Source organism: Ornithorhynchus anatinus, chromosome 1 (genome assembly GCF_004115215.2).
Source record: "Ornithorhynchus anatinus isolate Pmale09 chromosome 1, mOrnAna1.pri.v4, whole genome shotgun sequence".
Taxonomy (NCBI): domain Eukaryota; kingdom Metazoa; phylum Chordata; class Mammalia; order Monotremata; family Ornithorhynchidae; genus Ornithorhynchus; species Ornithorhynchus anatinus.
In genome coordinates, this window is record NC_041728.1 from 172,796,831 (window position 1) to 172,811,225 (window position 14,395).

General features: G+C 46.2%; 1 protein-coding gene across 5 annotated transcripts in view; it reads right to left on the bottom strand.

Annotated features, from left to right (window-relative positions):
- EPB41L5 (erythrocyte membrane protein band 4.1 like 5) overlaps positions 1 to 14,395 on the bottom strand; it is a 165,602-nt gene that overhangs the window by 111,456 nt on the left and 39,751 nt on the right. For all 5 annotated transcript variants that reach the window (XR_003759811.1, XM_029065634.1, XM_029065626.1 and 2 more), the window contains exon 3: positions 12,304 to 12,408. Coding sequence is in view for 4 of the 5 variants with exons in the window: in XM_029065634.1 (XP_028921467.1) it covers positions 12,304 to 12,408 (105 nt within the window). In the remaining variant the exon portion in view is untranslated. The remainder of the gene's footprint in view (positions 1 to 12,303; positions 12,409 to 14,395) is intronic.

Here is a 14,395-nt window from a genome sequence, read left to right on the forward strand (position 1 = left end):
CTCCCCAATCATATCCGACGGACCAACACTCTCCCTAACTTCAAAGCCTTATTAGAACCACATCTCCTCCAAGAGGCTTTTCCCAACTAAGTTGTCTTTTCCTCTTCTCCTTCTCATTTCTGTGTCACCCTTGCATTTGGCTTTACAACCCTTTTTTCCCCCATCCTCAGTCCCACAGCACTTATGACCATATCCATAATTTATTTATTTATATTGTCTGTCCCCAGCTTTAGACTGTAAGCTCCTTCTGGGCAGAAAAGAACTAGTTTTTCAAGGCCAGTGTTTAGTTCAGTGCTCTGCACACAGTGAGCACGCAATAAATATGATTGATTGATTGGCTAGATAGGTGAGAGGCAAAGGAAGAGTGTACGGGGACAAGTTGGGTGGGACTAATTATTAGAGACAGGGTACTGGGACAAAACCCCTCAACTGTGGAGGCAATGCTCAGGGTAGGGCGAGAGCAAGAGGAAGGGAGGAGGAAGAGAAAGAGGAGGAGGAAGATGACAAGAATGAGGACGAGGAGGATGAGAATGAGGATGGGGGGGCAGTGAAGTAATCTCCCTCTAGAATGGAAGCTCATTGTTGGCAGTGACTCTGTCTGTTTACTGTTATACTGTACTCTCCCCAGTGCTTAGTATAGTGCTCTGCACAGAGCAAGCAAGTGTTCAAGAAATACTATTGAATGAATGAAGGATGAGGAGGAAGAGGAGGAGGGAAAGTAGACAGCCCAAAATGCTACCATTTTGGAATGAATGAATGAACGAAAGGATGAATAGGAGGAGGAGGAGGATTTTTCCACATCATTACTTGGGCTGAACTAGTTTTTCAAGGCCCGTGATGGGAGTTTCCAGGGAGATGGGAGATATCATCCAGCCACGCTGGAAACTCCAACTACAGCACTGGCTCACAACCCTTACTACCTGCCTCACTGGCCCAGTCAACATTCCTGACCAACTGTGCCTGTGTGGCTTAGTGCCAAGGGGACTGGGCAGGGATCTGAGACGACGGCAGAACCAGAACAATGAAACACAGAAAGAACTATTAACAGGAAACTCAAAAGAAAACCATCAATACAGTCAGTTCTGCTGTAATCTGTTAGTCATGTAGCTGAAGAACCTTGTGGTATGGGACTGTTGCACTTCGATAAACACTGTTACAATGGGAATTTATTGGGAGATGGACAGGACACAGAATGGTTTGGAGATACAAGACAATTTGTGACAAATGTCTACATTATTAATAATAATAATTAATAATTATGGTATTTAAGTGCTTACTATGTGCCAAGCTCTATTCTGGGGAACATATAAGGTAATCAGGTTGTAATAATAATAATGATGATGGTATTTGTTAAGCGCTTACTATGTACAGAGCACTGTTCTAAGCGTTGGGGTAGATACAGGGTCATCAGGTTGTCCCACATGAGGCTCACAGTCTTAATCCCCATTTTACAGATGAGGTAACTGAGGCACAGAGAAGTTAAGTGATTTGCCCACAGTCACACAGCTGACAAGTGGCAGAGCCGGGATCTGAATCCATGACCAATGACTCCCAAGCCTGGGCTCTCTCCACTGAGGTTGCCTCAAGTGGGACTCAGTAAGTGGGACTCACAGTCTTAATTCCCATTTTACAGATGAGGTAACTTAGGCACAGAGAAGTGGCTGCCCAAGGTCACAGAGCAGACAAGTGGTGAAGCCGGGACTAAAACCTATGTCTTCTGACTCCCAAGACCATGTTCTTTCCAGTAATCCACGCTGCTTCTCTTAGGTTATGTTATTGTCATATCTACCATTAGATGATTTTTCACCCTTGCAACTCATTTTACTGTAGTATTATTATGAGGCTCATATAATAATGGCATTTGTTAAGGTCTTACTAGGTGCTGGGCATTGCTACTAAGCGCTGGGGTGGACGCAAGTAAATCGGGTTGGACACAGTCCCTGTTCCACATGGGGCTCATAGTCTTAATCCCCATTTTGCAGATGAGCCCCTGAGGCATAGAGAAGTTAAGTGATTTGCCCAACGTTACAGAGCAGACAAGTGGCAGAGCAGGAATTAGAACCCAGGTCCTTCTGCCACCCAGGCCTGTGCTCCATCCACTAGGTGGCGATGCTTCTCTAAATACTATAAAACAGGAAAAAAAGAAAAATGAATATCCTATTCTTAGGTTCCAATTGTTGGAAAGGAAAACTGTCCCGTTTGGGCCACCTCTTGGCTGCTGCTTGGCTCCTTGGGCAAGTCACTTAACTCCTCTGTGTCTGTTACCTCATCTGTAAAATAGGGATTATGACTCTCTGGGCCCCGTGTGGGACATCAATTTTGTATCTACCCCAGAGTTTAGCACTAAATCTGGCCCCCAATAGCTGCTTAACAAATACCACTTAAAAAAAACCCACAACAACTCCTGAGGACAAAACAAACTTTCAGCTTCTGCAAGTTACAGTTTAAGAAGTCTCCCTCCAGTAGATTCCACCACGAAACCAGCTGCTAGATTGAGTTCTTTCCACCCCATCCCTTGACGGATAGTGAGAAATTCCAGGATTTTCAGCACCCAAACAATGTGATCAGTTAAAAACAGCATGGCAGACAGCACATTACATGCAGATCCCCTGACACCTAGCAGTCTCTGGACTGCTACTGGAGTTGCGAAAAAGGTTAGGCTCCGGATTGCCTGCGGCAGATTTGTAAAATTGTAGTCATAAAACTAGTCGCAAAGGTAAAATTGTAGCCATAAAACTAAACACAAAACTAAAACATAAAACTAGTCACAAAGGCCTATGGCCCGGCTAGTGCTGGTCCCACAAGGAAACTTCCCTGGGCCGTCATTTCCAAGGCAGCCGAAAAGACCATCCCCCGCCCAGCCTCTTCCTGACGATGAGTCAAAACTAGCAAACAATGGAGGAGCAGGTGGAGTCGACACACAGTGGGCCTCAGTAATGTGGTTGAGACAAAGAGTCCAGAAGAGAAGTGTGAATATGCCAATAAAAAGGGATTGCTAAGGAAAGGAGAGAGGATGGGGAGAGGGGGAGGGGAGAGAGGGAGGGAGGGTTCACAGCAAGTGCAAGCATTCAACCTAATTGAGCGGCAAGGGCTGCTTTGTTGAACAATGTAAACACGGTGTGCCTGGTGTCGCGAGGATGTTTGTGAGCACACTTTAGTCCTCTCCTGTTTAGAAAGAAAAAATTCTGCGCCCAAAGCCACCACTCCTTTCCATTATGACTCCAAGACATTTTCATGAGATCTTCTGGTGGAAGAACAAGAAACCTAGCGTGGCCTAGTGGGTAAAGCCTGTGGGCACAGGACCTGGGTTCTACTCCTAGCTCTGCCTCGTACCTGCTGTGGGACCCTGGGCAAGTCGCTTCACTTCTCTGTGCCTCAGTTCCCTCATCAGCAAAAAGGGAACTTGATACTTGTTCTCCCTTCTTGTTTAGACTGTGAGCCCATGTGGAACTTGATTATCTTGTATCTAACCCAGCGATAAGTACAGCCTTGGCCAAATAATAAGTGCTTACCAAATACCACATTATTATTAAGACAGAATAATCTCCCCCACATTTATCGCCTTGGGCTCAGATTCTAAGAATGGCAGCAAACTCGATTCATTTGAGATTGGATGACATTTGAATCCCAGGCCTCCTCATGCAACCTTGTAAAGTCAACCCTTTCCTCCGTTTTATCACCCCACCCCCCTTCCCTCCACCCCACTGCTTTCAAAGTGGAGATAAGAATGAATCACTAAACCTTCTGGGGGTATTGTGAGGATTATGCAGCATTTATGAGGTACTTTGAAGACTGAGAACTCTATGAATGGTAAAGGTATCATTCAGATTGAAATGAGGGCACTGCTGCCTTGGAGAAAGGTTTTTAGTGACATAGAAAATGGTCCAAGTGCTTACCATGGTTCTCTGGTTCCCAAGCAAGTTAATGTTTGGGATTTGTTTTGCAGAGCTAAACGACAAACCAGAAATCTGTAGCTGTGAACTGGATCCCCTCTAGTAATAACACGGGATAATAATAATAATGTACCGAACTCCTGTAGTAATAACAATACTGGTATTTGTTAAGTGCTTACTAGATGTCAAGCACTGTTCTAAGCGCTGGGGTAGATGCAAGATAAGCAGGTTGGACACCTCCAGTTCCTGACCCACACAGAACTCAGTCTTAATCCCTACTTTACAGAAGTGGTGACTGGAGGCACAGAGAAATGAGGCCACTTGTCCAGTCACACTGCAGGCAAATGGTGGAGTCAGGATTAGAATCCAGGTCCTTCTGACTCCCAAGCCCATGCTCTAGCTGCTAGGCCTTGCTACTTCCTGTGTGAATTTTTCTAGGAAATAAAAGTTCCTAACCATTGGCTTCAAGGATCTCAGTCATCTGACTCCTTGTTAAATATTCAGTCTCTTCTCCTGATGTCAAACTCATTCTGACATTGCAGTTACCTCTTGCTCACAACTTCTTGCTTGTTTACTTTTGTTTTTATCACCTTCATAAGGCAATATGGGTCCCATTTTCCTTCTCATCAGATTGGAAATTTTGAAGAGAGGGACTGTGTTTTGGGTTTTTTTTTACTTCTATTTTCTAGTTCCCAAGTATCTAGTTACAACTTTCTGTCCAGAAGCGCTCAATCTCTGCTGTTGAAGAGAACCAGTCCAACCATGCTTTTTTGGTGTATTCACTTATTCGTACTGATTTCCTTGAATTCCCCTATTCATTCATTCATTCATTCATTCAATAGTATTTATTGAGCGCTTACTATGTGCAGAGCACTGTACTAAGCGCTTGGAATGAACAAGTCGGCAACAGATGGAGACAGTCCCTGCCGTTTGACCGCCTTACTGTCTAATAGGGGGAGACGGACAGACAAGAACAATGGCAATAAATAGAGTCGAGGGGAAGAACATCTCGTAAAAACAATGGCAACTAAATAGAATCGAGGCGATGTACATTTCATTAACAAAATAAATAGGGTAATGTAAATATATACAGTTGAGCAGACGAGTATAGTGCTGAGGGGATGGGAAGGGAGAGGGGGAGGAGCAGAGGGAGATGGGGGGAAAAGAGGGTTAAGCTGCGGAGAGGTGAAGGGGGGGCGGTAGAGGGAGTAGAGGGAGAAGGGGAGCTCAGTCTGGGAAGGCCTCTTGGAGGAGGTGAGTTTTAAGTAGGGTTTTGAAGAGGGGAAGAGAATTAGCCTGGCGGAGGTGAGGGAGGGCATTCCAGGACCGTGGGAGGACGTGGCCCAGGGGTCGATGGCGGGATAGGCGAGACCGAGGGATGGTGAGGAGGTGGGGGGCAGAGAAGCAGAGCATGCGGGGCGGGCGGTAGAGAGAAGAGAGGAGAGGTAGGAGGGGGCAAGGTGATGGAGAGCCTTGAAGCCTAGAGTGAGGAGTTTTTGTTTGGAGCGGAGGTTGAGAAGCAACCACTGGAGGTGTTTAAGAAGGGGAGTGACATGCCCAGAGCGTTTCTGCGGGAAGATGAGCCAGGCAGCAGAGTGAAGAATAGACTGGAGCAGGGCGAGAGAGGAGGAAGGGAGATCAGAGAGAAGGCTGGCACAGTAGTCTAGCCGGGATATAACAAGAGCCGGTAGCAGTAAGGTAGCCGTCTGGGTGGAGAGGAAAGGGCGGATCTTGGCGCTATTGTAAAGGTGAAACCGGCAGGTCTTGGTAATGGATAGGATGTGTGGGGTGAACGAGAGAGAGGAGTCAAAGATGCTGTGGTCATGTGGTGTTTGTTTTGCTTGAGAAAGGGGAAGAGAGGTGGAATCAGAATCCATCCAAACTTTCTAGGGCTTTTGAGACAGCCAGTTGGCTCAGTGTTCGGGACCCAGGCGTTAGTGAAACTTGGTGCCTCTCTCTGACACAGGACCCACCCTCCTTCACTCCATGACCTCTGGCCCACGTCATACCACTGACCTGGAATGCCCTCCCTCCTCACATCCACCAGAGTAACTCTCTTCCCCTCTTCAAAGTCCTACTGAGAGCTCACCTCCTCCAGGAGGCCTTCCCAGACTGAGCCCTCCGTTTCCCTCTGCCTCTCTTCACCTCCCCATTCCCCCTACTCCCTCCCTCTGCTCTACCCCCTTCCCCTCCCCACAGCACTTGTGTATATTTGTATATATTCTTTATTACTCTATTTATTGTATTAATGATGTATATATATCTAAGATTCTATTTATCTATTTTGATGGTATTGATGCCTGACTACATGTTTTGTTTTGCTATCTGTCTCCCCACTTGTAGACTGTGAGACCATTGTTGGGCAGGGATTCCCTCGATCTGTTGCCAAATTGTACATTCCAAGCACTTACACTGCTTACACACAGTAAGCGCTCAATAAATACGATTGAATGAATAATAATGTTGGTATTTGTTAAGCGCTTACTATGTGCCAAGCACTGTTCTAAGCGCTGAGGTAGATATGGGGTAATCAGGTTGTCCCACCTGAGGTTCACCGTTAATCCCCATTTTACAGATGAGGTAACTAAGGCACAGGGAAGTTAAGTGACTTGCCCACAGTCACAGAGCTGATAAGTGGCAGAGCCGGGATTTGAACCCATGACCTCTGACTCCCAAGCCCGTGCTCTTTCCACTGAGCCATGCTGCTTCAGTGAATTAACTATAGTACAAACAGAATTAGTAGACATGATCCCTGCCCCAAAGAGTTTACAATCTAGCAGGAGAGTCAGACATTTAAGTTAGGAGGAAGAAGGAACAGGAGATAAGACAGGTGTTAGTGCTTAAGTAATACGCCATGTAAGATATGTACAAAAATACCTAAATACTTAAGGGCTTAGGTGGCATGGAAGTGGTGAACAGGCAGCCAACTGGATATAAACAGGGGAGATGAATTAGGGAGAGCCACCAGGAAAAGATGTGATTTTAAATGGCTTTGAAGATGGGGACAGCTGTGGTTGGTAAATCTTGGCTGGAGGATTTGAATGAGGTGGGCATTGGGCACGTGAGGTAAATTTAGGCATCACCCTATCCCCTTGCCCACCATGAGGACCGATGAGCTCTGCAAGGGAGTTTGAGTAAGCAGTGAGAAAAGGAGAAATGGGAACAGAGTCTCAAGGGACCCTCGCAGCTAGGGGTGGGAGGCAGAGAAAGGGCTGGCTACAGAGCCTGAGAGGGATCAGCCAGAGGAATAAAGAAAACCAAGAGAGGACTGCCCCCCAAAAAACCAGGCTTCGGGGAAGGAAGGGTCTGCAGAGCCAGAGGCCGGGAGATGGGCTAAAGCACAGAGTTCTTAGCTGATCCGGAACCAAATGAAACCAAGATGGGGCGACTAGCCGGAGAGGGCAGTGCCATTCAGAAAAGGGTTTTTTTTTCTTAGGATGAGTGAAATGTAGGCATGATTGAAGGCAGAGGGTAAAGGGTCATCAACAACGGAGTAGTTGGGGGCGGTCACATAGGGCAGAAGGGGCGGTGGAGTCATTTTAAAAGAGGTGGGGTAGGATTGAAGGTAGAGACAGAGGGGGTAGGAAGCAGATGACATCTCAAGACAGTTGAGGAAAAAGGATGTGGCTGGCTATGGGGGTGGGAGAGAGTTGGGGAGGTGAAGAGGAGACTTTGGAGAGCCCATCACCAGTGTTTTCAGTTTTGTTAAAGTAATAGTAATAATGGTATTTGTTAAGTATTTACTATGTCACAGGCACTGTTCTAAGTGCTATTGGCAAGGGGGTGGGGGGCAGGGGAGGACGGTCAATGAGAGAGAAGTAATATGACTGAGCAGAAAAAAGGGCAGCTAGAAGGAAGAAGGATGAATTTGAAGAGGCTGAAAGCGGCCTGGTGCGAAATGGGGAAAACAAGAGTCTAGGTGGTGAAGTGTTTGCTAATAAAAATGAATTCAAAGAGTTATGAATGCCCAACACAATGGTAATAATGTTAACTGGGGTATTTGTTAAGTGTTTACTATATGCCAGGCATTTTACCAAGCACTGGGGTGGGTACAAGCAAATCGGGTTGGTGGACAGAGTCCCTGTCCCATGCAGTGTTCACAGTCTCAATCCTCATTTTCCAGATGAGGTGAGGCTCAGAGAAGTGAAGTGACATACCTAAGGTCACACAGCAGACAAGTGGCAGAGTCAGAATTAGAACCCATGACCTTCCTACTCCCAGGCCCACGTTCTATGCATTATTCCATGCTGCTTCTCTGCTAGGCTACATACACTGCTTCCCTTTCTACCTTCCTTTGGGCAAAAACAAGAAAAACATTTCTCTGACTATGGTTGGAAGTAACCCATAACCATCGCTACCTAGTTTTGGAGTCACATAGCTCCCTCTATATTGTAAATTATTTGCAGGCAGGGAACGTGTCTACCAACTCTGTTGTAGTGCACTCTCCCCCAAGAGTCTGGTACAGTGCTCTGCATACAGTAAGCACTCAGTAAATACTATTGATTGGAGAATTTTCATTATTGGACTTTGTGCGGTTAGGGGGATTTTAGCATTCTAGCGGCAAACACAAAACTGCTTCTATCAGGCAGCAGGCAGAATCACAGCAATCATTTTCATTACAGTTCAAGTGGCAACTGTAGGGAGGGTCCAGGGGTTCCCCCCTGCCCAGTAACAAAGAACACTAGCTCAAGACACCATGTCATCAATCCTTAAGAAATAAAACCCTAAGTAACATTTTCTCTCTAAGGCTAGTGGACCATTTTATTGACACCCTTGGAAACTGGAGTCAGAGAACATTTGAAACCATTTTAGCAGCAAACTTCAGCTCTGGCCCCTTGGGGTTTTATAGGTCTCCAGGAGGTGTCTTTTCCAATCATTTCTTATCTGGCTAACATACTTTGCTGGTTACTCTGGTCCTAAATCAAGAAAGCTGAAAATCAGACCAGGCTGAATATTATAATAATAACATATTTGTTAAGCGTTTAATATATATCAAGTACTGTATTAAGCACTGAGGTAGATATAGGATAATAAGGTCCCACATGGAGCTCACAGAGTATGAGGGAGAACTGGCAGTAAATACTTATTTAATAATAATAATAATAATAATGTTGGCATTTGTTAAGCACTTACTATGTGCAAAGCACTGTTCTAAGCGCTGGGGAGGATACAAGGTGATCAGGTTGTCCCACGTGGGAGTCACGGTCTTAATCCCCATTTTACAGATGAGGTAACTGAGGCACAGAGAAGTTAAGTGACTTGCCCAAAGTCACATAGCTGACAAGCGGCAGAGCCGGGATTTAAACCCATGTTCTCCAGCCCGTGCTTTTTCCACTGAGCCACGCTGCTTCTCTATTTACCAGATGAGGGAACTGAGGCACAGAGAAGTTAAATGACTTGCCCTAGATCACACAGCAGGCAAGCAGCAGAGCTGGGATTAGAACCCAGGGCCTCTGACTCCCAGGCCTATGCTCCTTTTACTAGGCACAGACTCAAGTGGCTGACGAGAAACGATAAGGCACCAGAAGCCTTAAATCTTCAGGGCTTTTTAATAGGAGTCAAAAAATAACCCTGCCTGAAGTGCACCATGGGAGAAAAAACAACAAACAGATGCTGATCTGCCAGAACCACCATTTATAGACATGTGATAATAAATACCACTCCACCCTGTCTTTGGCAGCTGTCTGGGGACCGCCTTGCCTTTATTACTGATACCCTAAGGCACCTACACAATAAAATTTTTGCTAAACCCCAGTGAGGTAGGTGCTGTCCACAACATGCAATCAGACGTGGTTTCTCTTGTCTCCTCTCTAAATCTACCCCCTCCACCTGAGCTTCTGATCCCATCCTTTCCTACCTTTTCAAAACACATCTCCTTGTCTGACGTCTTCAACTGATCACTTTCTAATGCCTCCTTCCTCACACAGCTGACAAGCGGCAGAGCTGGGATTTGAACCCATGTTCCCTGACTCCCCAGCCTGTGCTCCTTCCTCACTACTTTCAAACATACTTATGTTTCCCTTCTCCTAAAAAAAACACCCAAACCTCCCTTATCCCCACAGCTCCCTCCAGTTACCGCCCACCTCCCTCCTACCACCCCTCTCCAAACTTCTGGAGAGTTGTTTCCACCCGCTGTCTCCACTTTCTCTCCTCTAAATCGCTCCTAGATCCTCTCCAACCTGGCTCCCGCTTCCTTAACTCTATAGAAACAGCCCTCCAATGACCTTCTTCTGGCCAAATTTGATGGCCTCTACTCCATCCTAATCCTCCTAGACCTCTCAGTTGCCTTTGACAACGAAAACCAGCCCCCATCTCCTTGAAACTCTATCCAGCCTTGGATTCACTGTCCTCTCTTGGTTCTCCTATGTGACTGCTCCTTCTCAGTCTCTTTTGCTGGCGCTCCTCCTCTACCATCCACCCTCTGACAGTAGGAGTCCCTCAGTGCTCCGTTTTAGGTCCCCTTCTGTCCTCTCTCTACACCCACTCCCTTGGAGAACTCATTTGCTCCCAAAGCTTAATTACCATGCCTACATGGATAATTCTTAAATCTACACCTCCAGCCTCGATCTTTCCCCTTCTCTGCAGTCTCACATTTCCTCCTGCCTTTAAGACATCTCTTCCTGAACTTCGCGCCGACACCTCAAAATGCTCATTTCCAAAATGACCTCATCTTTCCACCCAAACCCAGTCCTCCCCTGTCTCTCTCATCACTGTAGACAACACCACTATTCTCCCTAACTCACAAGCCCATAACTTAGGCACTGTCCTTGATTCAGCTCTCTCATGGAGAAGCAGCATGGCATGGTGGAAAGAGCACGGGCCTGGGAGTCAGAGGCCATGGGTTCTAATCCCAGCTCTGCCACGTGCCTGCTATGTGACTTTGGGCAGGTCACTTCACTTCTCTGTGCCTCAGTTACCTTATCTGTAAAATGGGGATTGAGACTGTGAGCCCCTTGTGGGACAGGGACTGTGTCCAACTCAGTTTGCTTTGTATCCACCCCAGCACTTAGTACAGTGCCTGGCACTTTGAAAGTGCTAAACAGATACCATAATTATTATTCCACCCACATATTCAATCTGTTACCAAATCCTGTCGGCTCTATCTTCACAACATTGCTAAAATCCGCCCTTTCCTCTCCACCCAAATAGCTACCACGCTTATCCATGCACTTATACTTTCCCTCCTTGACTTCTGCATTTCCCTCCTTGCCGACCTCTTGCCCTCCTGTCTCTCCTCATGCCAATCCATACTTCCCTCACCTGCACGAATCATCTACCAACAAAAACATTCAGTCCATGTTTCTCCACTCCTCAAAATCCTCCACTGGCTGCCCATACACCTGCACATTAAACAGAAACTCCTTTAAAGTACTCAATCAGCTCACCCCATCCTATCTTACCTCACATCTCCTACTACAGCCCAGCCCACACAGTCTGCTCCTCTAGCACCAGCTCATTCACTGTGCCCCAGTCTCACTGCCAACCCCTTTCCCATATCCTCCACCTAACCGGAAATTCCCGCCCCGTCCATATACACCAGACCACCACTTTCTCCACCCTCAAAGCATTACTAAGGTCATATCTCCTCCATGAAGCCCTCCCTGATTAAGCCCTCCTCTCCCCAGCTCGGTCTCCCTTCTGCGTCATCTAAGCACTCAAATCTGGGACCTCTGGAAACCCGATATTTGCCCCATCCCCTACCCCACAGCACTTACATATGTATCTTTAAATGATATATTCTAAATTATTTATTCAGATTAATGTGTCTCTCCCCCTCTAGACTGTAAGTTCGTTAAGGGCAGGAAACATGTCTGGTAATTCTAATGTACTGTTCTACAGCCTTTAGTACAGTGCTCTGCACATAGTAAGCCCTCAATAAATACCATTGATGGATTGATTGATTGACCCAACCTGACAAGAGTAGCCCAGCAGGAAAGCAGAGGAAATCCCCCAGAAGGGAAGGGCCCACTGAATTCCGATGGAGCCAATAGACAACGCTCCCTGTGTTTGTACTGAAGAGGCAGGAATAAACTTATCTCCCCTTCCCAGCCCCACAGCACTTATATCCATATCTGTATTTATTTATTTGTATTAATGTCTGTCACCCCTCTCTAGACTTTCAGCTAGTTGTGGACAAGGAATGTGTCTGTCTATTGTTCTTTTGTACTCTCCCAAGTGCTTAGTACAGTGCTCTGCACACAGTAAACACTCAATAAATAAATGAAAGAACAAATGAATGAATGACTTGAGGAAGGATTGAAGGAAGGTGGGGAAGTGCCTTGTGCAGTGTGAAAGAAATGAGGGGAAAGATGCCTTCTACTAGCCCCTGGCCTCGCATTGGAACATTCTGTCTCTTCCCCTTTCTGGAAATAAGCAGCAGCAACAGCAGCAGCAATTATTTATTCCTCACCGCCACTTGTGCTGAATCCATAAACCTCAGTCCAAAGTAATCGTTTTCGATGAGATCCAGATGGTACATAATCTGATCAAAGAGTTCCTGTCCTTTGGCTTTTTTCTGAAATCACAAAGAGAAATACAATTTAATAACAATGTGGCTTCACAGAGCACTTGCACAGAGCAGAAAACAAAGCATAAAATATTGAACTTCCCCAGGTGCTTAGTACAGGGCATTGCACTTAGTGGGTGCTCCTTATATGTCATTCAACTACAAGGGAAGCAAAGTGGCCTAGTGGAAAGAGCCCAGGCCTGGGAGTTGGAAGACCTGAGTTCTAATCCTGGCTCTGACACTTGTATGGTGTGTGACCCTGGGCAAGTCACTTACCTTCTCTGTGCCTCTGTTCCCTCATCTGTAAAATGGGGATTAAGACTATGAACCCCATGTGGGACATGGACTGTGTCCAAACCAGTTAGCTTGTATTTACCCCAGCACTTGGTAGAGTGCCTGGCATATAATCAATACTTATCCAGTACCATAAAAATTTTTCTAAAAATTAAATGAGCGGCAAGGTCATAACTAGAACCCAGGTCTCCGGTCTCTCAGTCCCACACTCTTCTCACTAGGCCACACTGCTTCCCTCTCTCTTGCCAGCTGTGAAAGTAAGGTCATGGGTTCTGATTCCGACTTTATCACTTGTCTGCTCCTGTCACTTGTCACTTCACTTCTCTGGGATTCAGTTACCTCATCTGTAAAATGGAGACTGAGGCTGTGAGCCCAACATGGGACAGGGACTGTGTTCAACCCAATTTGCTTGTATTCTTTCATTCAATTGTATTTATTAAGCGCTTGTGCAAAGCACTGTACTAAGCACTTGGGAGAGTACAATATAACAACCGACAGATTCCCTGCCCTAAATGAGCTCACAGTCTAGCAGAGGAGACAGACATTAAAAAACAAATAAATAAATTACAGATATATACAGACACATACCTGTGTGCTGTGGGGATAGGAGGGAGAATGAATGAAGGAGCAAGTAAAAGCAACGTAGAGGGGAGTGGGAGAAGAGGAGAGGAGGGCTTAAATCAGAGAAGCCTTCTTGGAGGAGATGTGCCTTCAATAAGGTTTTGTAGGGGGGAAGATCAATTAACTGTCTGATATGTGGAGGGTGTTCCAAGCCAGAGGCAGGATGTGGGCGAGGGGTCGGCGGTGAGATAAGCAAGACCGAGGTACATTGAGAAGGTCAGCATTAGAAGAACTAACTGTGAGGGCTGGGTTGTAGAAGGAGTAGTGAGGTGAGGTAGGAGGGGGTAGGTGCTTTAAAACCAATAGTGAGGAGTTTTTGTTTCTTGTAAACCAATGGAGTTTCTTGAGGAGTGGGGAAACACGGTCTGAACGTTTCTGAAGGAAAATGATCCGGGCAGCAGAACGGAGTATGGACTGGAGTTGGGGAGAGACAGGAGGCAGAGGGGTCAGCAAGGAGGTTAAGACAATAATCAAGGAGGAATAGGATAAGTGCTTGCATTAACATGACAGCAGTTTGGATGGAGAGGAAGGGAGGATTTTGGTGATGTTGTGAAAGTAAAACTGACAGGCTTGACTACGTGGATGGAACAAGAGAGAGAAGTCTAGGAAAATTCATTCATTCAATAGTATTTATTGAGCGCTTACTATGTGCAGAGCACTGTACTAAGCGCTTGGAATGTACACTTCGGCTGCTGGAAAATGCTAGTTATAGGCTTGTGAGACAGGAAGGATGGTGGTGCCACCCACAGTGATGGGAAAGTGAGCGGGAGGACAGGGTTTGGGTGGGAAGATAAGAAGTTCAGTTTTAGCTATATTAAATTTGAGATGACAGGAATACATCCAAGGAGAGACAGCAGCGTGGCTCAGTGGAAAGAACCTGGGCTTGGGAGTCAGAGGTCATGGGTTCGAATCCTGGCTCTGCAGCTTGTCAGCTGGGTGACTGTGGGCAAATCACTTAACTTCTCTGTGCCTCAGTTACCTCATCTGTAAAATGGGGATGAAGACTGTGAGTCTCGTGTGGGACAACCTCATTACCCTGTGTCTATCCCAGCACTTAGAACAGTGCTCTGCACATAGTAAG